Below are 27,677 nucleotides of genomic sequence, written 5' to 3'. Positions count from 1 at the left end.
ATAATAAACCATTGGAATTGCTGCATTTCATGCATGAAAATACATGTACATAATAGACAAGGGCAAAACATATTTCTATACGTCTATATAGTAAAGCAGAACACTAGTAAAATTATCGTCATCATAAAAGGCAACTTCATCACATAATTATACTTTTTCTTTTAAATTTGTACATATTTATTGCAGTTGATTGATATTGAAATAGTAGAAAAAAGAAATTTGATTAATATGAGTATCAAAATTCATTAAACGTTAGATTGATTTATCACAGTCCTTAACTATTCAAGTTATTGCTTTTTATTAGGTAACCTAAATTAATTGAAGCGCTTAGATGCAAAAGCATATTTTCATCACACATATATTTGGGACATCAATAAAAACTCCCAGACTATTCCATATTACTTCTAGCAAACTACCGTTTTCAAATGTATTTTGTGAAAACATGTTTAGCATCCAAGTCCTTCAGTTATAAACTCTGTATATAACGATATGACATACAAAATATATTTTATATAGAATTAATATTGCATTTAATTAGGTATAAATTATTATTATAGCAAAATTGCAATGCAATCTTACCTAATATAATCTATATTTAAATACATTAAAAAATAACACAAATAAATATCATTCGGTACATAAAAATGTATAACCGCTTTGTGTATTTAAAATATTTTTAAATCCCCGTACAGAATCGGACAGAATATACTTTTAAATCTATTTCAACAGAAAAAAATATTTTTGTGTATTTATTACACATTACCACTATGGGTGCATTTTTTAACAAACATTTTATGATCATTCAAAATTGAATTGCAGTCATTTTACACCCATCTATACTATTTATGTGTATGGCAGATGACACTTATTATAATTAGTCAAATAAAAACCTTAAAATTGCGATAAAATTCTAGCACCGTATTTAAACTATTAATGTTCAACGGAGAATAAAGTTTCAGTTCGGGAATGTAACAATAGAGTAGGAATATATTGAAAAGTGTGAGTCTATTTACACCAGTCTATTTACTCGCTTCATAGTAATTACAACAAAAAGGCAATGGAAATAGACTTTCAGCTTGAGTGACTGTGCACATTACCAGAAGACTTAATAATAAAATAATCCATGCATTTTGTAAGCAGTGGATGTTTTGAATTAATATAATTATGTGCCACATAGTAAAAGGTTTTCATTTGACTTACAATCGTGTATTTTAATATATATTTTATACAACAGTCATCACGGAGACTTCGTTGACCATTCCGCAAATGTTCTTACCAATGGCTAAGTACACATAACCTTTGTTACCGAAAAGAGTACCCCACGAGTTTTTGCAAATGTAATAAGGTATTTCAGCAGTGAGGTCATATCCGACCACTTGGATAGCGTGATTTAAATTTAGCGGTGAATCGTCACAGTGATATTGGATGACGCCTCCCAAGTAGTTCTGCCAGGATAGAGCGTTCACTGCCACAGCTGCCGGACCATTATAAGCGAGCCAATTCAGTAATTCGTTTTCTTGGTTTATCAATCTTAAAATCAACGTAAAGAATATAATTGAGCGTCTTTTTAAAATATAGGTATTGTTAAAAAGGACTTACGTTTGACATGAAAAATCTTCAATATGTACGCCTGTAGAGTTTTTATTGCTCTTCAAATGGCATACATTTGTCTTCCCTGTTAAAGGATATTCCTTTTCTGTTATAATACCAGTCTTAGATTTTACTAGCCATTCTAGTAAATAACAAATATCACCACCTAAACATCCATAGTTGCCATTTCTTGCACAATCGATGATTTGCTGTAAGCAAAATTAAAGTTAAACAAGCAGTTTTAGTACACTTTTAAATATATTATAATAAATAATTTTGATTTTGAAATTAACCCTTTCACCGCGGCTGATACCTTTGAGCGCCATTCGAAATTTGTTAATATGTGGGGGTACCTATTCATGCCATATTTTAAAAATATTATGGTTTAATAAATTTAAGTTATTTACAGCCTTAAATTATACTAAATGACCATATTATTAGGCTCAAAGGTTTATGGCACTTTTAGGTGCCCAATGAGTACTAGCGATTTTTTTGATGACTTCTATAGAAGCCATCCGAGGTGAAAGGGTTAAAATCTATAACATATGAAGCTGTAAATACTAAATAATGGCAACAAATTAAATTGTCAGAATATTTATCAACTTTGGATCTGAATAGAAATAAAATCTTGGTCAGAAATTTATTTAACATCCTGGTCATAATTATATTATTCAGGATCAGAAAAAATATCAAATGGTTAGAATTAAAATAGCATACGGTTAGAATAAAAATATAGGATGATCATGTGAATTAAAAAAATATTATAACATTTATAAATATAAATGGGCAAAAAATTATTTATTTTATAAATATCTTATAGCATTGGTAAGAAATTGAACACCCCATGATTAACTCTTAACGAATCTGCAACGAATCTATTTAATTGTATGTATAATGGAGCGCGAAGGTATTCAGAGCGAGGAACGAAGCGGAAATAACGACAGAGCGGCGTCGAAGAGCATGCTTGGCTTGTTGTGTTGACATCTGACAATGTTGCGATCCCAATCAAAGTAGTTGGCCTTAAAATAAGATGACCAGACGTCCTTCTTTGAGGAGGATTGTCTTTCTTTTGTCCCCTTCAAACAAAAACTTTCAAGATGGTCTTTGACCAAAAATTAAAAATTTCCGAAATGACTTTTTATTAGCTCCCATAGCGATGGTTTTCTCTTCCTCGAAAAAAATTTTTGAACAAAAATAAAACTGACCTTGGGGTTAAAATATAGATAATGTAATATAAATACTGACTAATCTTTATAAATACTGACCAATGTTCTGTAATAAATACTGAACTAATTAAATACCAACTGAAAAATATGATTCTGACCATCTGTCAAAATAATTCTTACTATTTAATATAAATTCTAATATTTATTCTGGCTGCTAATATTCTAACCGAAGTATTCTGAACTTTAGTATAAATTCTGACCTGAAAAATACGAGCCCTAAAGATGAATTATGAAATAATATTAAAATTGGCTTATTACATCTATGTGAAAAAAAAACTTTAAATTTGCTATACACAATCAAAATTCACATATATGCTTAACCTGTATGCTTAACGATGTTTTGTTATGATTTTTCATATACATTGCTTCTATAGTTTGAACCGCGCTGATGGCCCAACAGCTACCACAAGGCCCCTGACTGATAACATCGCTTATTATTCCTTTTTGTCGCCTGTACAAATATATTCATAATTAGATAGTATATATTAAAAAGCCACATATGACACTGACAGAATAGTTACCAATCAACTTTCAAGGGAAGTTTTTTATCTATGATTTCACGGCGAACTCTGTTATTACTGAAATCTCCGTTAAAACTTTTCAGAAGATATTGTTTTTCATTTCGATCTCTTGTTTTACCCAAGTGCCTTTCATAAAATTCGCCTTCGGTAAGATCAGAAAATGGAGTCAAGCCGTACAAGGCAGATTTGTTGTGATCTCTGTTGGTGTTGTATTCTTCTATGCGAGATAATGTTTGCTGGAAAACAAAGACTGATAAATAAATATGATTTTAAGAAGGATCTATGTAAAACGAAAATAATAGCGAGATTTAGTAATGAGCAAGAATCTTCGTTTCAGCAAAATATGAGTTAATATTGTTGCCGATATTCGAAAAAATAAAGATGTAAGATTTGTAAATTGTTTTTTTAATAAATTTGTCGAGAATTCACAGAATCTATTTAAGATTGCTAACTTGTGTTTGTTAATTGGAACATGCAAATTGTAGTAAAATGAAGTGAATTTAAAGCGAAAAGAGGTGATGTTGATGATGAACCAGGAAAGGGTGGTTGGCTATCTATTGTTAATGATTATCTCATTCAAAAAATATCCAAAAATAAATATAGTGACTAAATTTAATATAAATAAATTCCAAAATAAAGTGCTTTTAAAATATATTCTGGATTTTGTATTTTTACTTTCCAATGTATCTTTCATAAATTTATTTACTTCTGTATGACTAAGATTTTTCTCTTATAGAAAATAAGCAGTTTACATTCCTGACATGTGATAGTGTGTATGTCGTTGTCGAATATGAAGTAATTTACATTAGATGTAATGCAGTGCTATGATAAAAAAGATTTCACATTATTAGAAAAATAAGTTAACGTAATATCTTACAACCATGTCAATCATTTAAAATAGAGATTCGCTGTTGTACATCTCAAGTTGTGCCTGATAAGTTAATCCAATTTTACGCAGGACCTTTGCTGATAACTAAGGAAAAGTTGCAATACAAACAATATTTTAAAAAGTACTTTGTTGCTTATTTTTTTTAATAATAGGAAAAATAATTTTCAATTCATATGATTAACTTTATTTTATTAAGATTAATAGCTAATTTTTGCATAAAACAAATTTTAAGTAAACATACATATAATATATAACATAAAGAGAAAATAAAAAAAGAGTTGATATTGTAATTTATTTCTTAATGCACGAAGGTGAATTTTTATTCCATTTATGAAACCTGTTACAGTTTTATTTTTACAGATTGTCATAGGAATAATATTTTATAAATTCACACTAACTATCCATAATTTTTTTTAATTTCTAGTATTAAATCTATGTATTGTAGATACATCTTTATTTTTTATTAAATACTTATTAAAATATTCTGGTAACATTAATTTCTAGCTTATATATAAATACTAAAACATTCATCTTCAATATTTCTTGAACATTTAACCGTTCCAATCTATCAATCATACTTGTACAACTAGTAAATCTATTTTTATTACCCTATTTTGTAATTTTTGAAACATTTGTTTATATAATTTATTAAATATATCTAATATTGTCGCACAATAAATAAAATGGGGCAACATATTTTTCATTCTGGATATATTACCTATAAAATTTAATTTTGTATCTACAATTACTCCTACATATTTTATATTATCAACTATTTTTATAATAGTTATCTATAACTATTTTGATATTATTATCTTACATAATTTGATAATTAATAAACATACATTTAGTTCAAGTACATTATTTTTAACCATATTTTGAATTCCAAAACTTTTGTAATTAATTTTAGTTTTGTCTGTATTTTGTATATTTTTGGGTATCTCTGCCTTTTTTAACCCCATCATAAAAATATTTTTACCTCATTTAATATCTTAATCGTTGAACAATAAATTTCAAATTTATTACTTTGTTCATAGTTATTGCTTTTTAAAATTTCTATTATATGGTTGTACATTGATTAGACATTTTCACAAGATATTAACTCATTGATTTTTATTTTTAATTCCGAAATGAAATTTATTTGAAATTCCGAAAATGAAAGTAATCAGTAGTAAAAATCATATTAGTTTTATTTTCAATGGTTTTAAAATGATAAACTAAGTACCTTGAATATTTCATATCTCCTATTGTACTCTTCTGGATCGCGTTGATACGTCTTGTTCATTTTTATAACATATTGATTGAATAAATTCTTGGTGCTTTCATTGGGTATTTCCACTCTGATGGGTATCATGAAGAATAACATTGCCACAATGGATATAAGATAAAGAACTCTCCATGGTATCATTATGACATCCGGCCGCCTACAATGACGGATCTTCAAAACTACGTTTTGGCCATAGCACCGCTGACAGCTGACCCAACACCGATTAAATATATAATTCAGGAGATTTATTTATTAAATATTCTTATTATAATATATTCTGTATGCAAACGCAAATTATTCATTTATTATAAACACATTCAATTTGACAAAAAAATAATTATCAACAAAAAAATGTATACTTAATATAAATTAAGGATACATAATAGAAGTTAAAATTATATATATGTACATACTTATTGCCGGTTTACGTTACATTATTAAATTTATATCGAATTTGTAAATACATATAACAAAATAGTGGGCGTAGATTTTATCTACGCAGCCTAAGACTAAAATAAAAGATAGATATCAAGATGTACTTCCACCATGTGCCTAGATAACAGTGAGGGGGGAAACTTTTGCTTCACAATATCATAATATAGACTTTGATTTTGGACTTACATCACTTTATTTGGCACTCTATTTATGATTAAAATAATAAACACTTGCTTAATAATCTGGTACATCTTGCTACGATTCATATACCAGCACGATAGATATAAATTGGTGACTAATATCTGAAAAACTTGAATTTTAATCCCATATAGACCTCAATATTTTTCAGTTTTTATTGTGGCTAATAAATCAAAGTTAGCTATTAATATATATTTAATATTCCGATCGATCATCTCAGAATGTTTTTTTCTATATTTTCCTAATCTCGCGTATAATTATCATGATGAATAATTAAAATAATATTATGATAGCTCCTAAATAGGGACATATATTGATCGTTAGTTGTAATAATAGTTTATTATTATTACAATAGATGTCACTAATTTGGAGACTGATTTTAGTATGGTGTCTATTTACTTGTTTAGAAGTTTTGGATTATAAAAATAGCCTTAATATTAGCCTTGTTATTTACTACCTTATATCAGCTGGATATTTCTTCATAAGAAAATGTGTTCGGATAATATAAACAACCAATAAAAGGTCAGGGTTTGTTCATATATATTATGAAATCAGATTTTTGTATGAGATAATTTCAATTAAGACACTATATAATTACCGAATTTATCGGTGGATTAAAGATGTCAAAAAATAAGAATCACTTACTCAATGACCTGTTATATGGTAAGACTCATTTATTTATTTATTCTATATTTATAGAATACTATTTTGTAAAAAACATAGTAAATAATATTTATTATATATGAAAAAGCAATGTTATTTTAAGGTTAATTTTTTTTAGAAAATAATTTAAAATATTTTAAATATTATTAATATGATAAAATAGCAGTGGATTATTTATACTATATAATAAATACGTTAAATAGTTTTATGTTAATGTAAAATAAATATAGATAAAGAATTTTAAGTACAATATTTTAATTCGTAATGTGTTTGCCGACCTTTACGCTGGAGGATTTTAAACATACTATTGTATAGGTTTTTAACGTTTTTTGTCCTCGTCATTTATTTCAAAAGCGGTGAAAAAATTACAAAAGACCCATAGATATTATTTATATTAACCATAATATTAATGTTTGAACGTCACGTTTCATTAACACTCCAACAGCGATAATATTACACAAGCATTTAGTTGCTTTTATAATTTACAAGTTTCGACATATTTTTATAAATTAAATATGAGTTTACTATTTTCAATGCATCTTTAAACCTTGAATATCCACAGTACATAAACATTTCCTCAAATTAAAAATATATGTTAGCATACAATTTAATGAATTATATTTAAGCATGTGTATAATAGACATATTTGTTTAAATAAATAGAAAATCACGAGCCATCGTATAATTCAAGTTCAAAGGATTCGTTTGAAGAGTGAACGTTTAATGAATGCAAAAAATCAGTTTTAGCATATGTAAATATACAGTAAATGTTTATAGTTTTATTATATTGAGATTAGTTGCTTTGAAATTAGTTAATTGTGAGTCTAATGAAAAGCAAAAACCACAAAAGGGAATAAAGCTTATACCACAAAGTCACAATAACAAGGCAAGGGTCAAATTTTTCTATGTATAGTGTTTAAAAATTTGCATAAAAGTTATGGATGTAAAGGGTTTGAACTTTTAAGAAACAACTACAACATCATCACGACAATTCATCGCTACAAATGTTTTCTAATTAGATTACTGCATTTTTAGGATAAAACATATTCTTTATAATTATTTTAAAGATAAATAAATTATAAAAAAAATATTTTAAAAATAAATATATTGCAAAAAAGCTGTTAATATCCTAACGCTCTTGATTAAAAATTATGCACAATAGTAATAAAACAATATTATTATTCATAATATTTTGAAAAAATAAATACATTACTCTGCATATGATATATACAATAAATTTATAATTTAAAAATAAGATTGTTTAAAATATATAGTAGATGTAAAAAAAAAAATTACACAATTTATAAAATATGATAGCGATTTTTCGAGAAACTGGTTAATGGGATAAAAGTTTTGTAGTCATATACGCACGAAGTATCACGACGGTAGGAGTGTTGTAAGGAGGTGTGTGACGCGTGTGAAATTTTATATATTACTTTAAAGATATATTTTGTTATAGTTGTATCTAAACTAAACCAGTTCATTTTATCGTGTGTGTGTTTTAAACTGAAATCTGTTTTTGACACTTAGTGCTTATGCAAATATGTCGATAAAAAGCTTTTTATCAAGATGTGTGGGATTCGCAGAGAGCAGTAAATTTGTTTCATTAAATTCAACAAAATTTAGAAAAAGATCTACGCTTATTCAGCAAGAAATTTGTACAGTCGATTTAAGAAGAGATGATGAATGGATCAACGCTCTTCCATATGATAATATTCCAGGACCTTATACTGCTCCTATAATCGGCAATAAATGGAGATGTTTGCCATTTATAGGTAAGTTAATAGACATACGATTATTTATTTTTCAAATTATGTTTAATATGTACATTTTATGTATCATAAAGATAAGTAACGAATATGTTTAGTTTAAAAACATACGTTGAGAATATTTTATTTTTTTCACATTTATTAGGTGGTTTTAATATACAAAAAATACATGTTGTATGTCAAGATATGTTTGATTTTTTTGGACCCATTGTAAAGATTGAAAAATTGTTTGGTGACACTGACATAGTCGTACTATTCGATCCGGACGATATTGAAAAATTGTTCAGAACGGAAGGAAGCTCACCAGATAGGTAATGCAATTATCATATCGTATTATTTTCATAATTCTCTATTAATACATCAATTTATAAATAAAGACCTCCGCAAATTTCGCTTTTATACTACAAAACCGTAACCAGAAGAGATTTCTTCGGTGATAACGGAGGAATCATAGCAGTGTATGAATATTAACTTTAAAATTAAATTGAATAAAAATAGTTATGTTTGTGAAAGTGAAAATGGAGAGATATTTTTCAGAAATATAGAGTCATGGAGCAAGTTTCGTCCAAAAGTTTCAAAAGATATGCTGCAACCAAAAGTAGCAAAATTATATGTTGGACCAATTGAAGGAGCTGCTCAAAAATTCGTCGAACGGTGAGATTGAGAAATCAATATGTGGCATATAAGTCTCTTGATTTTAAAAATATCTTGGTAATGCTTATTAATAAACTAATAGTATTGGTATATAAAAAAATCTGCGCTTATAGATATTTTTGACTTATTATCGTTTGTACAAAATGTGTTTTTATATGTTATACAACATTTTAGAATCAGCTACATCAAAGACAAGAATGGTGAAGTACCAGGAGATTTTAAAAACGAAATTGCCAAATGGGTTTTGGAATGTAAGTCTTTTACAACTTTTTCTTAATTTTTTTTACTTGTATATAATTTTACTGATTATTTTAAATAAAAAAATATAAGTAAATATTATTATTTTTTATTATTATAAATGTTTGAAAGCAAAATTAACACTATTATTATAAATTTTACGTTCAGAATTAAAAGTAGAATCGTACATTAACTAAAGGACTGGTCTTTAAAAAATTAGACAGAGTTTAATTACGTGATTTTTTCATAAAGTCATTGTTATTTTGATTGTTTATTATTTTATTTATATTTTATTAGGAGTTAATCTTAAAGTTTAATATTTAGAGATCATGTTAATTTAATTTTTGACTTGTACGAATGTTATTATTTAAATAAATAAATGTCTAATGTTATAATTAAATAAAGATAATTTAAGATTTTTCATAAAAATAAATAACGCGTCTTAATGGCGATTCAATATCTATCATGAAATATTTTTTTTTTAATATGAATAATGTTGATGTTTTTTGCAATACACCTAAAAAGTTCAATTATATTTTTTTTCTTTTAGTTCAATCATAAATAAATTTATTGCAAACTAGAAAATAAACTAATTTTTAAATAGCCACACATTTTTTAGATGTTTGTCATTTACATTTTATTATTAATCTAGACCTTCTAATAAATGTAATTTTTATAAAATATATATGAAACATTTAATATGTTTAGTATTGATCCTAAAAGTTACATATATAAAAAGTATTATTTTTATATATGCATATGTATTGTGAGTAGATAAATTTAAGGATTTATATGTTTACATATTATGCTAATTTAATGAATAATTTTGATCAAAAAAGAATAACATTTTTATCTAACAACATGTTTTGCCTATCGTATATTTTTTATGAATTTTCCTTAATTTTTTTTATATTATTTTAGCTCTATCAAGCGTAGCATTGGATAAACAATTTGGATGTTTGGACTCAGAACCATCGAAAGAAGCCCAAGATTTAATTAATGCTGTTATTGCGTTTGAAACAAACATGATGAAATTAGAACTTGCAATACCATTTTGGAGACTAATACACACACCGACATGGAATAGATTTGTCACAGCACTAGACACAATCTTAGAGTAAAAAAACATGCAAATATATATTTTTATATTTTTGCTTATTAACATTTTTTTATTAGAATAACACTTCGTCAGATAGACGCTGTTATGAAAAAAGGAGTTCCAAACACAAATCCTCAACAATGGTCACTTTTACAAAGACTTTTGGCAACAAACGCCAACAATCCAAAAGTTGTAGTTATAATGGCGTTTGAGATATTCTTAGCGGGGATAGAAACAGTACGAGTAAAATTAAATAAAATCAATATTTTTTTTATGTATGAAACTATTTTTATTCAGACACAAACAGCAGTTGCTTCGTTGTTGTATTATTTATCTAAACATCAAGATGTACAACAAAAGGTTTACGAAGACATTACTAATAATTTGCCATCGAAAGATGCAACATTAAGTGCGAGTGATTTGGAAAATATGAATTATCTTAAGGCTTTCATAAGAGAAATGTACAGGTAATATAATATTAATTTACTATATAGGTCATATGTATGATATCAATATTTTTTTAATTATTTACACATTACTTAACATGTATATATTTATTATGATAATTTAATTTACATAGTCGTAGTCGCAGCGCTAACAAATATGACGCGTTAAAATATTAGCCTTCAACTTGATTTTTTTTATTTTAGATTTGCCCCACCACTAATAGGAAATGGTAGACGTTTGACTCAAGACACTGTCATTGGTGGTTATCAAATACCAAAAGGGGTATTTTTTTATAGTAATATGTAATTATAAATTATTTCTGTGTTAAATTATTAATCGCATGTTATTTTTCCAGACGCAAATTTTATATCAAATTTTAATTTCATCGAATTCTCAAAAATATTTTGAAAATGCTGACAAATTTTTGCCAGAACGGTGGTTGAAACAAGAACCATCTGAATGTTCCTACAATAAAAGAAATTATAATAATAGTAAAAACTATCATCCGTTTTCTACTCTTCCGTATGGTTTTGGAAAAAGAATGTGCTTGGGTAGGCGATTTGCTGATTTGAAATTGCAGATTGTAATTTCTAAGGTAATTTACATAAAATCATAGTTTTAATATTTATCATCTCAATAAAAATATATTTTTATTTAAAAAGTTTTATTTCAATAATATGTATTTTTGAACTTGATAAACTCGAAAATATTGTTGGATTTTATAAAAGTGGATCTTGACTATTTTTAATAATCGTTAAAGATACAGGAATAACTGTATGCTTTATTTTTTTTATAGTTTTCAAATATTTTTAAAGACACCTTTATATGATTATTTGCTATTTTGTAGATGTGAGAATATTATAATATACGTTTAAAAAGTTCTGGACACAAATTGGCATTAGTTTATTTTATAAATAAATGAATTAGATATTTTACACAAACCTTTTAATTTTTTCCAGATTTTACAGAAATACAAAGTTGAATATAACTACGGCGAACTAGATTATATAACAGCACCATTTTTCACACTAAATGGCGAACTCAAATTCAAATTCACTGAAAGGAGTTAATAAGATTATACATAATAAAAAACTAAAATGATATTATAAAACATGTGACAATTATAATTATTATATTAATCTAAATAAAGATATGAGATTTTTTTTATAATTGTGATTAAATTTATATTTTATTAAGGAATAAGTCAAAAGTACTAAGTTGCTTAATTGAATTTTAACTTGTGTAATTTACAATTCATTACCAATCAATACTTGTTCTAGTTTATATAGTGTGATTTTTAAATAGAAGGTAGAAACGTTTATTTTTATTTTCATTTTCAATGACATTCTACAATTTTTAATATAATAACAGAACAAGGTCTGCAGATGGATTAACATTATTTCTATTGAACCCGTTTTTTCTAAAGCAAATTAGCATATAGTAACGTGTTTTTTCATTGTATGTAGTAGAATATTACACATATTTGGTAAGCAGTAGGTCATTGTTTCTTAACTAATGAATTTCAGCTAGAAAATCTTGGACACTGTTAACTGGGCGATGGCGACTGGGCGACGGACCTTTGATTGATGGTCTTCTGGGCGATACGATAATAATGCAATTTTAAATAAATATGTAATACAAATATTATTTTTATCGTTTTATTTATTAACATGATTATTATTAATTACTTTACAAATAAATAAAATATGTCAGAAGTAGTTTTAGTTTAATTTTTAGTAGTTTTTTGCTTCAAAACAAGTTATATATTAAGTTGATCGTACTCCCATACTAACTTTTAAGCGGCTTCTAATTTTTTTAAGGCTGTTAATTCCTACATTTTAAAGATTAAGACTTAAATTTTTGTTATAAAATAGAACTCATAATAACCCTTACAATATTCGCTAAAAAAATTATGTCGGTTTTTTGCAAAATGGTGGCAAATTTAAAAATTCATAACTCATAACATACACACAATATTTTTTTTTACATTGAGTCTGGGCTTTGAGGTAGATTTTGCTACTTGAAGTAAAAATAACCATTGTCTTCTACGATGACTATTGTTGTACAACATCCACTTATCAACTACGGTAATCAAGTAATCGAGAAAAGGCGACCAGCTTCGAGATCTAGAAGTTCTTGGGATATGCGGAGACGCACCGACTTCTTTTCTTCTTGAGAACCCATACACATTGTTTCCAAACCTTCCAAACATCTTGGTGTGTCTAGGTGTATGCGTCGCTGAAACGGACTGGGTTAGTTTCTCGGCCAGCTGATCGATAGTTTGAAGAATTTGCTTTCATTTCTACAGATTAAATCATCGTCTATTTTTGCTGCTATTTCACATAATATACTATACTTGATATCGTAATTTCTTGTTCGATTTTTTTAAACAATCTTTACCATTTACGAATATTTAATATTAAATAGATTAAATTTAGCAGAATTCTAGATTCCTTTTTTAAATCAAAACCGCAAGAAGTTTACATAAGAAGCGGTAAAAAAATACTCAAATTTTGGCAAAATATCATTAATAACAATGAAAATTATCTTTCGAAATAAATATTGTATTTTTTTTTTGTAAATATTTTTTTGTCACAATAAAATGACAATCCTTTTCGCTTTACATGTACTCTGGTATTAACTGACTTAAAACTAAAACTTAAAAAAACGATATTTATTTCAACATTACCAAATATAAATCTCGGGGTTAATAAACCTAATCTTTGATATTTTGGTTTGATTTTTTGTGAAGAACAATCGAGTTAGTCCTTGAACATATATTAAATGTTTGATTTACCTGTACTTGTCTCGTGCGGGATGGTCAAATGCTCACAGGTAATAAACTGACCATTTATTGGTTCAAACGCAATTATTTAAACGTCAGAGATGTTATAAATTCATATAGAAAATTAATTTGGAGAACGAAACATATTAAATAGAATAACGAGAACCTATTATTGATAATTTATAACGTTTAAATTTACTTTGCGCATATTATAAAAAATAAAGTTCTTTAACTTTTACAATATAATTTGTAAGTTGAAAGTTATTAAATTTCCCGTTTATTTGTAATATAACTGTCAAAATTTATAACGATGGTTTTTCGCGGTTTAGCAGAAAGTTCAAATTGAAAAAATTTCGATGAGCTATTAGCATCAGAATCTTGAAGAATTTTTTTTTTAATAAAATGTAATAAAATTGGAAAGTTCACAATTATGTATGATAAGATAAGATTTATTCTGACGCATCTTTGTTCGTTACAAACTATTGTTCTCAAACATCGTTACAGTGCCGATATAAGTCACAAAGATTAACCTCATTAGTTGAATATAAGACGTAAATTTATGGTAAATGTGCTACCAATGGGCATGGTTAAAAAAACTAGTGGCACTATATAAATAATTACGCAATAGGGTTAATTTTTAAATATTTTTAAGTTTTTTCTATTTAGAATGGTTTATTTAGAGATTTTATAGCACAATAAAAATTAGCTATAAAGCTAAATAAATTATTAAAATAAATAAAATAAAATATCAATGGCTTCTATAGTTAAATAAAATTATTCTGATCTGATTTTAAACCATTTAATTACAATTTTAGCCCCTGTGATATAATAATTTCGTTCTTAGAAGCAAGCAAAAAATATAGTTGTAAGCTCATAAAATTACACTTATTAGTAATTATTTAAAAACTGTATTAATGCTATAAACAATTTATTTTATTTAGAGATAATATGATACTTTCCCAATGATAAATATTTTTATTTTTAATTAGTCAGATTTTAATAAAGCATTATTTTTTTGCTCAATAACATGATACACTTCTACACCATATACAACAAAAATGTATTTTCAGTTGACATCGTATATAATTGAAAATTTCATTTCATTTCAATATTTTAAATTTAATTTTCACACACCAACTAATCTAAAGAAATTAGTCGATTGATTTGTTAAATTGTTAATTGATGTTCAAAAGAACATTAATCAAACAATCAATCTGTCTAAAAAAACAGATTTAACTTTTAAGATAATATAGGTTTGGCAAACATGCGTAAAATTTTTATTGTAAATTTTGATAGCACAGGAATTTTTTTGTATTAAAAATATTTTTATTGTGTATGATTATTATTTTGTTCATACATGTTTAGGTTTTCATACCGTAAGCAGTGTGAAGGCGAAGTGTGTGTTTTATATGAAATAATCATTTATATACATTTTTAACAGTCTAATACTTACGTGATTAACTTAAATTAGTTACAGAGACGATTCTTACATATTTTTGTCATTTAGTGATAATGCAAATATGCTGACACGTGGCATATTATCAAAATGTATGGGATTCGTAGAAGGTACTAAGATCGCTTCAATAAATTCTTTGAAGTTTAGAAAAAGATCTAGTCTTGCCCGTGAAGAAATTTGTGCTGTAGATTTGAAAAGAGATCCAGATTGGAACAACGCTCTTCCATATGATAAGATACCAGGGCCGCATCCTTTACCTATAATCGGGAACAAATGGAGGGCCATGAAATTTTTTGGTAAATTAAAAATATATTGTATACAATTATTATATTATAATTAAATATTATCTTAGAAATACTCATTACTTTGAAAATATATCGTATTTAATATTTAGTGAATGTAACTTATTACATTCACTAAATATTCAATTATACGTCTAGTACATAATATGATATTTTGTATTAACATTTTTTAAAGGTAATGGTAGTGCATATCAACTTCATATTGCTTGCTTTAATTTATTCAATGCTTATGGACCTATTGTCAAAATGGTAAAATTATTTGGCGATACTGATGCTGTCATAGTATTTAATCCTGATGATATAGAAAAACTATATAGGACCGAAGGAAATGCACCAGATAGGTACAAAATTTTTTATCGTACAATTTTCATTATAGAATAATCATATCAAATTATTATATAGGCCGACGCTAACGACGCTTTTGTATTATAAAACAGTAACGCGGAGAGATTTCTTCAGTGATAACGAAGGGCTCATATCAGTGTAAGAATATATTTGTATACATTCAAAAAGTTATCATTTATGAATTAAGCAATGATTATCTTTAGAGGCGCTGAAGCATGGAGCAAATTTCGGCCGAAGGTTTCAAAAGACGTAATGCAGCCGAAAGTAGTGAAATTATATATTCGACCTATTGAGGCAACAGCGCAAAAATTCGTCGAAAGGTAAGATGATAAGAATTAAATATATCTTACTTGATGAATTACATACAAATTAAATATTGTAAATATCTCTCAATGATTTATAATATAGAATTAACAATGTGTTGAGGCATATTTTTCTTCATTTTTTCATCTATGACGCAAAATACAAAGTCACTCTTACAATTTTAAGCTAAGCAAAAAAACATTATGGAAATTGATTTGCAAATGAATACATATTTTAGTACCGATTGGTAATCAATAACCTTGTATATTTGTATTTGATTTGTGATTAACAAGAAAATGATAAATATCTTTGGATTTTAAGAAAAAAATCTTAAAGCACGTAAGTTATTTTTCGTGCTTTTTAGTAGTTATATAGTATCTTTCAACACTTAAGTTATTATAAGTGCTAATTTCAACACTTGACTATAGAAAATGTATCTATTACATATTAATCATTTAAAACAAATACCTGTTATTTTTTTATGAATATAGCAATATCGTATGCGGTAACAGGTTTTCCAAATTATATTTAATTTCCATGTTTCTATTATATTGCAATTTTTAGCGTAAAATAATTTTATATGTTAAATTTCTAGGCCTAAAAAATTACCGTTGTCCATTGCTTTTTTATAAAATATTAATGACATAGAAAATGAAATATTTTCTGTGTAAAGATCGCTACGAGAAAGAGTATTAGAGAGTATTTTTATTGATTATATTTTATAATTTGCTTACATTTAATTATGACTTAACATTTTACACTTAACAGTAAAAAAGTAAAATCAATAAATAAAAAAAAGTACAAAATCCTAAAAATGTACATATTATTAATTTTTTTGCTTCATTAAAAAACAACATTCATTTCTTGATTGAAACTAATATCAATTTGCTTTTCTTTTAAGCAAGCAATAAATATAAGTAATATAAATAAATATATCTACGGTAAAATAAAAAAAATAGTAACCGTAAAATTAGGGCTCAATATGGTTTGTAGGATAATTTTGGCTGTTCCACTATTATGATTAACAGTAACTAAACAATAAACATAAAAATAAAAATCTATCCAGAAAATTATTAAAAAAAGAGTTTTTGTCTCCTGTAATAAAGACACTTTAAAACGATTCAAGGATTCAAACTTTAACTGACGGAATGCATTCACCGATATACATACATATATATTTGCGAGTTTTTAGGGAATAAGACATATTAAAAAATAAACTGTTGTAAATATATTATTTATTTTTTAGAATTAATTTAATCAAAGGTAAAAATAACGAAGTGCCCGGAGGATTTTTAGACGAACTTGGAAAATGGAGTTTGGAATGTAAGTGGATTACTTTACTAATCTACAGTGTGTATTTTATAATTTATTTATTATTTTTTAACGATTACGCCTCAAAATGTTGTAAGTATATTCATTAAAATAATGTTTTTATCAAAAGTAATTTTATTAAAAAAATATTTTGGCAAGTACCAAAAATCGTGTATAGAGTAATTAACACAGCAAAATAGGTTTTTTTACTTGTTAATATTGCGAATATATAATACATAACTAACAAATTTTATTTGAATATCAAATAAAAAACATGATTCTGTAAGCAATCGCCAATTTACTGACGGCCATCAATATTAAATCAATAATTATATGTATTATTATCGTACGTTATATTGTTATAGCTCTAGCAAGAATAGCTGTCGATAAGCAATTTGGTTGCTTAGACCCAGAACCTTCTAAAGAAGCTCAAGAATTTATTAACTCAACTTTAGCATTCGGATCTGCTATGATACAATTAGAACTTACAATTCCGGCTTGGAGGGTAATTAGTACTCCGAAATGGAAACAATTTGTAACAGGACTAAACACAGTTTTAAGGCATGTATTTTTACTAAAATATTAATTATGTTTAAACGCAGGTTAGGGCTATGAAAATTCGAACGTAATGGTATTAACATTTTTGTAATTAGAATAACACGTCGACAGATAGATGCTGTAATAGAACAAGGTATTCCAGAAACAAATCCCGAAGAATGGACACTTATTCAAAGACTTTTAGTCTCAAACGCTGACGATCCGAAAGCTGTCGTTGTATTTGCATTTGAACTGTTTATAGCTGGTTTAGAAACTGTAGGAACAAATTACATTAATATTAAATACACTACGTTTATTTAAGGCACTATATAATAAGTTAATTATTTATAGACAAGATCGACAGTTGCTTCTATGTTGTATTATTTATCAAAAAACCAAGATATACAAGAAAAGGTTTATCAAGATATTGTTACTAATTTGCAATCAAACGATGCGTCATTAACTGCAAGTAACTTAGAAAATATGAAATATCTTAAGGCTTTCATAAAAGAAACATTTAGGTAACGTGCTATTTATTTACTATTACTAAATCTATTTATTAACTTGTATGTTGTGATTATTATGTTCTTGGTCATATTTTTTATGTTAATTATTTTTTAGATTTGCTGCACCATTTGTAGGCAGTGGTAGAGTTTTAGACAATGATACGGTTCTTAGTGGGTATCAAGTACCAAAAGGAGTAAGTAAATTATTCATTGTTATATAAAACTACATTTTTAAAATTTATGGTAGTTGTATCCAATTTTTTCAGACTCGTGTTTTTTTCTCACATCTCGTGTCGTCAAAATCTGATGAATATTTCGAAAATGCTGATACATTTATGCCAGAACGTTGGTTGAAACAGAAAGCGGAAGAGTGCTCTTTCAAAAACATTAAAACTCACCCGTTTTCTACCCTTCCATATGGTTTTGGAAAGAGATCTTGTTTGGGTAGAAGATTCGCTGATTTGCAGCTACAGATTGTTATCTCAAAGGTATAAACCAATATATTGTTTATTTTTTTATATAATAAAAAAACGGCTATTTTTACAAATACCTTATTTAAAGTTGTTAAATATAGCCTGATTGTTATTAGGAAATATTTTTGATCAATGAGTATAATCATAATTATTATTCAAACTTAAAAAGTAATCGTTCTCTTTGTAGATAAGTATTTACATTTAACAATAAATATAAATCTGAAACGTTTAATAAACATTTATGTATATAAGCATCCACAATTGACTATCAAAAATAGTTTTTTAATAACAAAATGATATGTTATCTATTAAATGTAGTTCTATATTTCTCACTCTTAATTAATTATAACAATATATGTATTTTTTATTTTTATGAACTTAATTATTTATATGAATAATTTATATTATAATTGCTATAATATTTTTTGCAGATTTTACAGAAATTCAAAGTTGAATATGACTATGGCGAACTAAAGTATGTAACTTTACCAGTTTATTCACCTGTCGGTGATCTTAAGTTTAAGTTTACTGAAAGAATCTGAAATTAAATTTTTATAAAAAATATATATGTGATTATTGTTTCTATATACACCTAATGAATAATAAAACACTTTCTTTGCAATTTATTTATTTATTATTAAGTTTTTTTTATTAGTATACTATATTAAGTATAACACAAAAAATACGTGTTTTATAAAAAAATAAAAAAAGCCACTTAAAAAATTAAAACACTATAAAATTTTTTTTATTAATTTTTTTTAAATTCAAATTAATAATAATATGTTTATTGTTCATATTAATAATTATATAAAAACCATCATGACGCATTGGGGATATGTCAAATTATGATAGTCAGATTTAAAACTAAAAATAAAATAAATAACAGTTTCGCATCGGTTCACCCGACCGCGGCTGTCACTCGCAACAGTCTAAGTAGGAGGTCGAGATGAGCAACAGTCCGCGCATTATAATGAAGCGAAGCGTGACTATGTAGAGGTGTAATAACTATTGGCTTTTCTTATGTATTTTATCTTTTAATTAATTTAAATATTTTAATTCAAGTTGCTAAAATTTTGCGAGATCTCGTCATTTCACATACTATTTGTTTTAAAGAAAAAAATTACCTTTAAGTTATTTATAAGATCCTTCTTAAATTAGTCGTTTGAAAACAACTAAAGACAGCTGTGGCTAAATGAAAGGCAATATTCCACGAATTCTATTATTAAAATGTATTCTTTCCTTAAAGCTTGTTCTATTGTATTTTTTTTATGATTTAGTGTGGTAATAATTCACAAGATATTTTAACTTGTAAAGCCCCCAGAATTGCACGTTAGTCTCGGTTATGTAAAGACAAAATCAAAATCATGGATAGATGTAAACACATCACGGTAAAATCTTAAAAAATAGCATATCTCGAAGAAAATGTTCTAGAGATGAGTGGGGTTTAGTGGTTCTGCTATTTGAAAATTTATTAAAAAATATCGCGAAACAGGAATTTTAGAGAAAGTGCAAGGGGGTGGTCGGAAGCGTATGACGTCTGCTTGAGAAGACCGCAGAATTAACGATATCATAAAAAAATATCGATTCAAAACTACTGCTGAAATATAAACAGAATTTCAATCTACTTCAAACTTGAATACTTCGAGAAGAACAGTGAATAGACGTTTGGTTGAAGCTGGATTTAAAGCACGGAGCTCAGCAAAAAACACTATTTACTGAGAAAATAAGAAAGAATCGCCTTAAATAGGCAAAAGCTCATCGCCATTGGACCGTCAAAGATTGGAGAAGAGTGGCTTTTTCCGATGAATCCAAATTTAATATGTTTGGAGCAGGCAGTATGCGCTGTGAGACGTAGAAAAAGCGAAATATTTCTTCCTTTATGTATTAATCGATTCATTAAGCACTCACCCTATGTGATGATCTGGGGGTGCATGACAGCTTATGGATTGGGCTCTGTGATGTCACCATGAATGCAAAAATATATAAATTGGTTGTATAAAACTACTTTATTTTACCTCTTGAAAAACTTTCCCAACATACTGCTGAACCCATTTTGCAGGACGATTCTGCGCCATGCCATGGAGCTCGTTCTGAGTCCAATTATAGTTTTTACATTCAAACTTTCACTAAATTAATCCTCTATTTATAGATTTAACAATTCAAAGAGTTAATGGAAATCACATCAATAACATGGCCAGGAAATAGCCCCAATCTGAAACCAATTGAAAATTTATGAGCAATCATAAAACAGCAATTAGGAAAAAAAATTAGCCGAGCTGAATAAATATATCATGGAAGTGTGGGAAGAAGAGTTTAATCTTAAAATAATTGAAAATCTGTATTTATCGATGCCAGGCAGAATACAAAAATTTATTAGAAATATTGATATTGATTTCTATGAATAGAACCAAAGAAAATAAAGTCGCGCGCACGTGTTGAGTTGGAGGTTTGCCATTATGCACTTGCTGTGACGACGAAAAAATACACCTTTCCTAGAATTGCCGCAATTATATATTACATTCCTAATTTTACAATACCCGTATTTTTTTAACAGTATTAACGAAAAATTAAAGGAAACAATTATATTTATTAACATAATATTATTAAATTTACTTTAGGCATATTAAAAAAAAAAAGTTGCTTAACTTTTACAATATAATTTGTAAGTTAAAAGTTATAAAATTTCCCGTTAATTTGTGATCTCTCAAAATTTATTGACCGCTTTTTTATAAAAATCTTGTGAGCGATGCAAACAAGGTTTTATTGATAAAAACGATGTTTTTTCGCGGTTTAGCAGAAAGTTCAAATTAAAAAAATTTCAATGAGCATCAGAATCTCGCAGAATTTTTTTTTTATAAAATTGGAAAGTTCACAATTACGTATGATAAGATAAGATTTATTCAGACGCATCTTGGTTCGACCTTCGACACCACTTTCTCAAACATCGTTACAGTGCCGATATAAGTCACAAAGATTAACCTCATTAGTTTAATATAAGAAGTAAATTTATGGGAAACGTGCTACCAATGGGCATGGAAGTTAAAAAAACTAGTGGCTCTATATGAATAATTAGGCAATGGGGTTGATTTTTAAATATTGTTAAGTTTTTTCTATTTAGAGATTTTATAGTTACATCAACTGGTTTATTTAGAGATTTTATAGTTAAATAAAAATAAATAAAATAAAATATCAATGGCTTCTATAGTTAAATAAAATTATTCGATATGTAAATCTGATTTTAAACCGTTTAATTAAAATTTTAGCCCCTGTGATATAATAATTTCGTTCTTAGAAGCAGGCAAGAAATATATTTGTCATTAAAGATCATAAAATTACACTTATTAGTAAATATTTAAAAACTGTATTAATGCTATAAACAATTTATTTTATTTTATTTAGAGATATATGATACTTTCCTAATGGTAAATATTTGTATTTTTAATTAGTCAGAATTTATTAAAGCATTATTTTTTTGCTCAATAACATGACACACTTCTACATCATATACAACAAACATGTATTTTCAGTTGACATCGTTCGTAATAGAAAATTTCATATCATTTCAATATTTTAAATTTAATTTTCACACACCAACTAATCTATTGAAATTAGTCGATTGATTTGTTAAATTGTTATTTGATGTTCTTTTAGACAGATTTAACTTTTAAGATAACATAGGATTGGTAAACATGCGTAAAATTTCTATTGTTAAATTTTGATAGCTCAGGAAATTTTTTTGTATTAAAAATATTTTTATTGTGTATGATGATTATTTTGTTCATACATGTTTAGATTTTCATACCGTAAGCAGTGTTTAGGTGAAGTGTGTGTTTTATATGAAATAATAATTTACATAAATTTTTAACAGTCTTATACTTACGTTATTAACTTAAATTAGTTACAGAGACGATTCTTATATATTTTTGCCATTTAGTGATAATGCAAATATGCTGACACGTGGCATATTATCGAAATGTATGGGATTCGTAGAAGGTACTAGGATCGTTTCAATAAATTCTTTGAAGCTTAGAAAGAGATCGAATCTGGCCCGTGAAGAAATTTGTGCTGTAGATTTGAAAAGAGATCCAGATTGGAACAACGCTCTTCCATATGATAAGATACCAGGACCGAATCCTTATCCTATAATCGGGAACAAATGGAGGATCATGCCATTTTTTGGTAAGTTAAAAATATCTTGCATACAATTATTATATTATAATTAAATATGATCTTAGAAATAGTCATTGATTTGAAAATATATCGTAGCTTAAGTTATATTCACTATACATCTAGTCCATAATATGATATATTATATTTACATATTTATAGGTGATGGTAGTGTATACCAACTTCATATTGCTTGCTTTAATTTATTCAATGCTTATGGACCGATTGTCAAAATGGTAAAATTAATTGGCGATACTGATGTTGTCATAGTATTTAAACCTGATGATATAGAAAAACTATATAGGACCGAAGGGAGTGCACCAGATAGGTAGAACATTTTTTATCGTACAATTTTCTTTATAGAAGAATCATATCAAATTATTATATAGGCCGACGCAAACGACGCTTTTGTATTATAAAACAGTAACGCGGAGAGATTTCTTCAGTGATAACGAAGGGCTCATATCGGTGTAAGAATATATTTGTATATATTCAAAAAATTATCATATATAAATTAAGCAATGGTTATTTTTAGAGGCGCTGAAGCATGGAGCAAGTTTCGGCCGAAGGTTTCAAAAGACGTGATGCAGCCGAAAGTAGTGAAATTATATATTGGACCTATAGAGGCAACAGCGCAAAAACTCGTCGAAAGGTGAGATGATGAGAATTAAATATATCTTACATGATGAATTACAAACAAATTAAATATTGTAAATATGTTTCAAGGATTTATAATATAGAATTAGCTATGTGTTGAGGCATATTTTTCTTCATTTTTTCATCTATGACGCAAAATACAAAGTCACTCTTACAATTTTAAGCTAAGCAAAAAAACATTATGGAAATTGATTTGCAAATGAATACATATTTTAGTACCGTTTGTTAATTTATTTTTAGTAGTTATATAGTAATATCTTTCAACATTGACCAAAGAAAATGTATATATTACATAATAATCATTTAAAACAGATACTTGTTATTTATTTATGAATATAGCGAAACTAACAACAACATGTTCCACTTAACAATAAAAAAAGTAAAATTAATAAATAAAAAAAAATAAAAAATCTTAAAAATGAACTTATTATAATTTTTTTTGCTTCATTAAAAAACGACATTCATTTCTGAATTACCTAATTGAAAATAATATCAATTTGCTAGGCTTTTAAGCAACCAATATATATTCGTAATAAAAATAAATATATCTAGGGTAAATTAAAAAAAATCAGTAACCTTAAAATTAGGTCTAAATATGGTTTGAAGGATAATTTTGGCTGTTCCACTAAAAACCTCATAGGTCATTACTTTTAAACTAATTAACAGTGACTAAAAAATAAACGTAAAAATAAAAATCTATCCAGAAAATTATTAATAAAAGAGTTTTTGTCTCCTGTAATAAAGACACTTTAAAACAATTCAAGGATTCAAACTTTAATCGACGGAATGCATTCACCGATATACATACATATATACTCGCGAGTTTTTAGGGAATAAGACATATTAAAAAATATACTTTTGTAAATATATTATTTATTTTTTAGAATTAATTTAATCAAAGGTAAAAATAACGAAGTGCCCGGAGGATTTATAGACGAACTTGGAAAATGGAGTTTGGAATGTAAGTTGTTTACTTTATTAATCTACAGTGTGTATTTTATAATTTATTCATTATTTTTTAACGATTACGCCTCAAAATGTTGTAAGCATATTAATTAAAATAATGTTTTTATCAAAAGTAATTTTATTTTAAAAATATTTTGGCAAGTAGCAAAAATCGTGTATAGAGTAATTAACACAGCAAAATAAGTTTTTTATTTGTTATTATTGCGAATATATAATACATAACTAACAAATTTTATTTTATTATCAAATAAAAAACATGGTTCTGTAAGCCATCGCCAATTTACTGACGGCCATCAATATTATTTGATTTGATACTTTTTTCCTTATGTATTATTATATTTTGAGGTCATGGTCTTTCCTCACAATATTTTTTTAATTTAAGTCAAAGAATGCTGATACCAAAAGAGGCCGTCTCTAAAAATATGCCTGCCATTTGTAGTCGACAATTTTTGACAGCTACGCTAATTTATAGACACGCTTTTGGCGTTTATTATATGTATTATTATCGTACGTTATATTGTTATAGCTCTAGCAAGAATAGCTGTCGATAAGCAATTTGGTTGCTTAGATCCAGAACCTTCTAAAGAAGCTCAAGAATTTATTAACTCTACTTTAGCATTCGAATCTGCTATGATGAAATTAGAACTTACAATTCCAGTTTGGAGGGTAATTAGTACTCCAAAATGGAGACAATTTGTAACAGGACTAAACACAGTTTTAAGGCATGTATTTTTACTAAAACATTAGTTATTTTTAAACGCAGGTTAAGGCTATGAAAATTCGAAAGTAATTGTATTAACACTTTTGTTATTAGAATAACACGTCGACAGATAGATGCTGTAATAGAACAAGGTATTCCAGAAACAAATCCCGAAGAATGGACACTTATTCAAAGACTTTTAGTCTCAAACGCTGACGATCCGAAAGCTGTCGTTGTATTTGCATTTGAAATGTTTATAGCTGGTTTAGAAACTGTAGGAACAAATTACATTAATATTAAATACACTACGTTTATTTAAGGCACTATATTATAAGTTAATGATTTTTAGACAAGATCGACAGTTGCTTCTATGTTGTATTATTTATCAAAAAACCAAGATATGCAAGAAAAGGTTTATCAAGATATTGTTACTAATTTGCCATCAAACGATGCGTCATTAACTGCAAGTAGCTTAGAAAATATGAAATATCTTAAGGCTTTCATAAAGGAAACATTGAGGTAACGTGCTATTTATTTACTATTACTAAATCTATTTATTAACTTGTATGTTGTGATTATTATGTTCTTGGTCATATTTTTTATGATAATTATTTTTTAGATTTGCTGCACCATTTATAGGTAGTGGTAGAGTTTTAGACAATGATACGGTTCTTGGTGGATATCAAGTACCAAAAGGAGTAAGTAAATTATTTATTGTTATATAAAACTACATTTTTAAAATTTATGGTAGTTGTATCCAATTTTTTCAGACTCGTGTTTTTTTCTCACATCTCGTTTCGGCAAAATCTGATGAATATTTCGAAAATGCTGATACATTCATGCCAGAACGTTGGTTGAAGCAGAAAGCGGAAGAGTGCTCTTTCAAAAATATAAAAACTCACCCATTTTCAACCCTTCCATATGGCTTTGGAAAGAGATCTTGTTTGGGTAGAAGATTCGCTGATTTACAGCTACAAATTGTTATCTCAAAGGTATAAAACCAACGTATTGTTTATTTTTTTTATTAAATAAAAAAAGTGCTGTTTTAACAAATACTTTAAAGTTGTTAAATATCGCCTGATGGTTATTAGGAGATATTTTTGATCAATGAGTAAAATCATAATTATTATTCAAACTTAAAAAGTAATCGTTCCGTTGTAGATAAGGATTTACATTTAACAATATATATAAATCTGAAACGTTAAATAAACATTTATGTATATAAGCATCAACAATTGACCATCAAAAATATGTTTTTAATACCAAAATGGTATGTTATCTATTAAATATTATGTTATTTTTTTACCCCCTAAATTAATTATAACAATAAATGTATTTTTTATATTTATGAACTTAATTTATTTATATGAATAATTTTATAATATAACAGCAATTATATTTTTGCAGATTTTACAGAAATTCAAAGTTGAATATGATTATGGCGAACTAGAGTATGTAACTTTACCAATTTATTCACCTGTCGGTGATCTTAAGTTTAAGTTTACTGAAAGAATCTGAAATTAAATTTTTATAAAAAATATATATGTGATTATTGTATCTATATACACCTAATGAATAATAAAACACTTTCTTTGCAATTTAATTATTTATTATTAAGTTTTTTTTTATTAGTATACTATATTAAGTTAGCCTAAAAAAACGTAAAAAAAACTGATCGATAGTGTCGTAACTAGATTTATATGAATGGTGTGCAAGGTTATATATTACTACCAATTTTACATTAAAAAAAATATAATCCAACAAAATCGACATAAAATTAATATTTATAAATATGTTTTGTGTATATCGAATTTTAAATATATTAATTAAAAAAAAATATATTATATCCACTTTTCTGGTTTTTATTTCTTCAAATTTAGTGATTTATAATCTTTAAAGACAATTTGTTTTACGAAATTATATATAGATTGATTAATCGTTCTTTTTTAATAGTTTATCTTAAATATTATTTGCTAAAACTCACAAGAAGCAATACAAATTTGACATAACAATTAATGTCTATAAATATGTTTTGTGTATACTGACGTTCTAATGATTTTTTTAAAATAAATATTTTATTTCCACTTTTCTAGTTCCTATTTTTTTTTAAATTGATTGATTTATAGTCTTTAAGGTAGTATATAATATTTGTACGAAATTATAGATAGATTGGTA

At 26.6% G+C, this 27,677-nt stretch overlaps 3 protein-coding genes across 3 annotated transcripts; 2 read left to right on the top strand and 1 right to left on the bottom strand.

Annotated features, from left to right (window-relative positions):
• Positions 1 to 153: 153 nt before the first annotated feature.
• LOC148236910 (cathepsin O-like) lies at positions 154 to 5,681 on the bottom strand. Its single transcript, XM_088183255.1, has 5 exons — positions 5,452 to 5,681; positions 3,338 to 3,573; positions 3,138 to 3,267; positions 1,600 to 1,799; positions 154 to 1,530 (listed from the first exon to the last, which is right to left on the bottom strand). Exons 1-5 carry the CDS (start codon positions 5,632 to 5,634, stop codon positions 1,224 to 1,226), a joined length of 1,056 nt encoding a protein of 351 aa, XP_088039381.1. The 5' UTR covers positions 5,635 to 5,681; the 3' UTR covers positions 154 to 1,223.
• A 2,483-nt stretch (positions 5,682 to 8,164) lies between these two features.
• LOC148236909 (putative cytochrome P450 301a1, mitochondrial) lies at positions 8,165 to 12,193 on the top strand. The gene is made up of 12 exons (XM_088182847.1): positions 8,165 to 8,192; positions 8,319 to 8,563; positions 8,703 to 8,868; positions 8,935 to 9,015; positions 9,095 to 9,211; positions 9,386 to 9,462; positions 10,370 to 10,565; positions 10,625 to 10,784; positions 10,845 to 11,014; positions 11,198 to 11,276; positions 11,350 to 11,589; positions 11,954 to 12,193. Exons 2-12 carry the CDS (start codon positions 8,332 to 8,334, stop codon positions 12,062 to 12,064), a joined length of 1,629 nt encoding a protein of 542 aa, XP_088038973.1. The 5' UTR covers positions 8,165 to 8,192; positions 8,319 to 8,331; the 3' UTR covers positions 12,065 to 12,193.
• Positions 12,194 to 15,138: 2,945 nt separating this feature from the next.
• Positions 15,139 to 27,145, top strand: LOC148236908 (uncharacterized). Its single transcript, XM_088182856.1, has 23 exons — positions 15,139 to 15,175; positions 15,251 to 15,531; positions 15,713 to 15,878; positions 15,940 to 16,020; positions 16,086 to 16,202; positions 17,432 to 17,508; positions 17,862 to 18,057; positions 18,150 to 18,309; positions 18,385 to 18,554; positions 18,655 to 18,733; positions 18,806 to 19,027; positions 19,444 to 19,487; positions 22,911 to 23,191; positions 23,342 to 23,507; positions 23,569 to 23,649; positions 23,715 to 23,831; positions 24,721 to 24,797; positions 25,329 to 25,524; positions 25,617 to 25,776; positions 25,852 to 26,021; positions 26,122 to 26,200; positions 26,273 to 26,494; positions 26,910 to 27,145. The coding sequence occupies exons 2-23, from the start codon at positions 15,300 to 15,302 to the stop codon at positions 27,018 to 27,020; spliced, it is 3,204 nt and encodes a 1,067-aa protein (XP_088038982.1). The 5' UTR covers positions 15,139 to 15,175; positions 15,251 to 15,299; the 3' UTR covers positions 27,021 to 27,145.
• The last annotated feature ends 532 nt before the right edge of the window (positions 27,146 to 27,677 follow it).

The sequence above is a fragment of the Plectrocnemia conspersa genome, unplaced genomic scaffold (genome assembly GCF_051122295.1).
Source record: "Plectrocnemia conspersa isolate PC_06_02 unplaced genomic scaffold, ASM5112229v1 ptg000003l, whole genome shotgun sequence".
Taxonomy (NCBI): domain Eukaryota; kingdom Metazoa; phylum Arthropoda; class Insecta; order Trichoptera; family Polycentropodidae; genus Plectrocnemia; species Plectrocnemia conspersa.
This window is presented reverse-complemented; position numbering and strand designations above follow the sequence as displayed.

Coding starts and splice junctions, on each gene's coding strand:
- LOC148236910 (XM_088183255.1), bottom strand. CDS start 5,634: ATGATACCATGGAGAGTTCTTTATCTTATATCCATTGTGGCAATGTTA. Junction 3,574..5,451: donor GGAGATATGAAATATTCAAG/GTACTTAGTTTA, acceptor TTTGTTTTCCAG/CAAACATTATCTCGCATAGA. Junction 1,800..3,137: donor AAACATCGTTAAGCATACAG/GTTAAGCATATA, acceptor TTTTGCTTACAG/CAAATCATCGATTGTGCAAG.
- LOC148236909 (XM_088182847.1), top strand. CDS start 8,332: ATGTCGATAAAAAGCTTTTTATCAAGATGTGTGGGATTCGCAGAGAGC. Junction 8,564..8,702: donor GAGATGTTTGCCATTTATAG/GTAAGTTAATAG, acceptor CACATTTATTAG/GTGGTTTTAATATACAAAAA. Junction 11,590..11,953: donor TGCAGATTGTAATTTCTAAG/GTAATTTACATA, acceptor AATTTTTTCCAG/ATTTTACAGAAATACAAAGT.
- LOC148236908 (XM_088182856.1), top strand. CDS start 15,300: ATGCTGACACGTGGCATATTATCAAAATGTATGGGATTCGTAGAAGGT. Junction 23,192..23,341: donor GAGGATCATGCCATTTTTTG/GTAAGTTAAAAA, acceptor ACATATTTATAG/GTGATGGTAGTGTATACCAA. Junction 23,832..24,720: donor GCGCAAAAACTCGTCGAAAG/GTGAGATGATGA, acceptor TTTATTTTTTAG/AATTAATTTAATCAAAGGTA.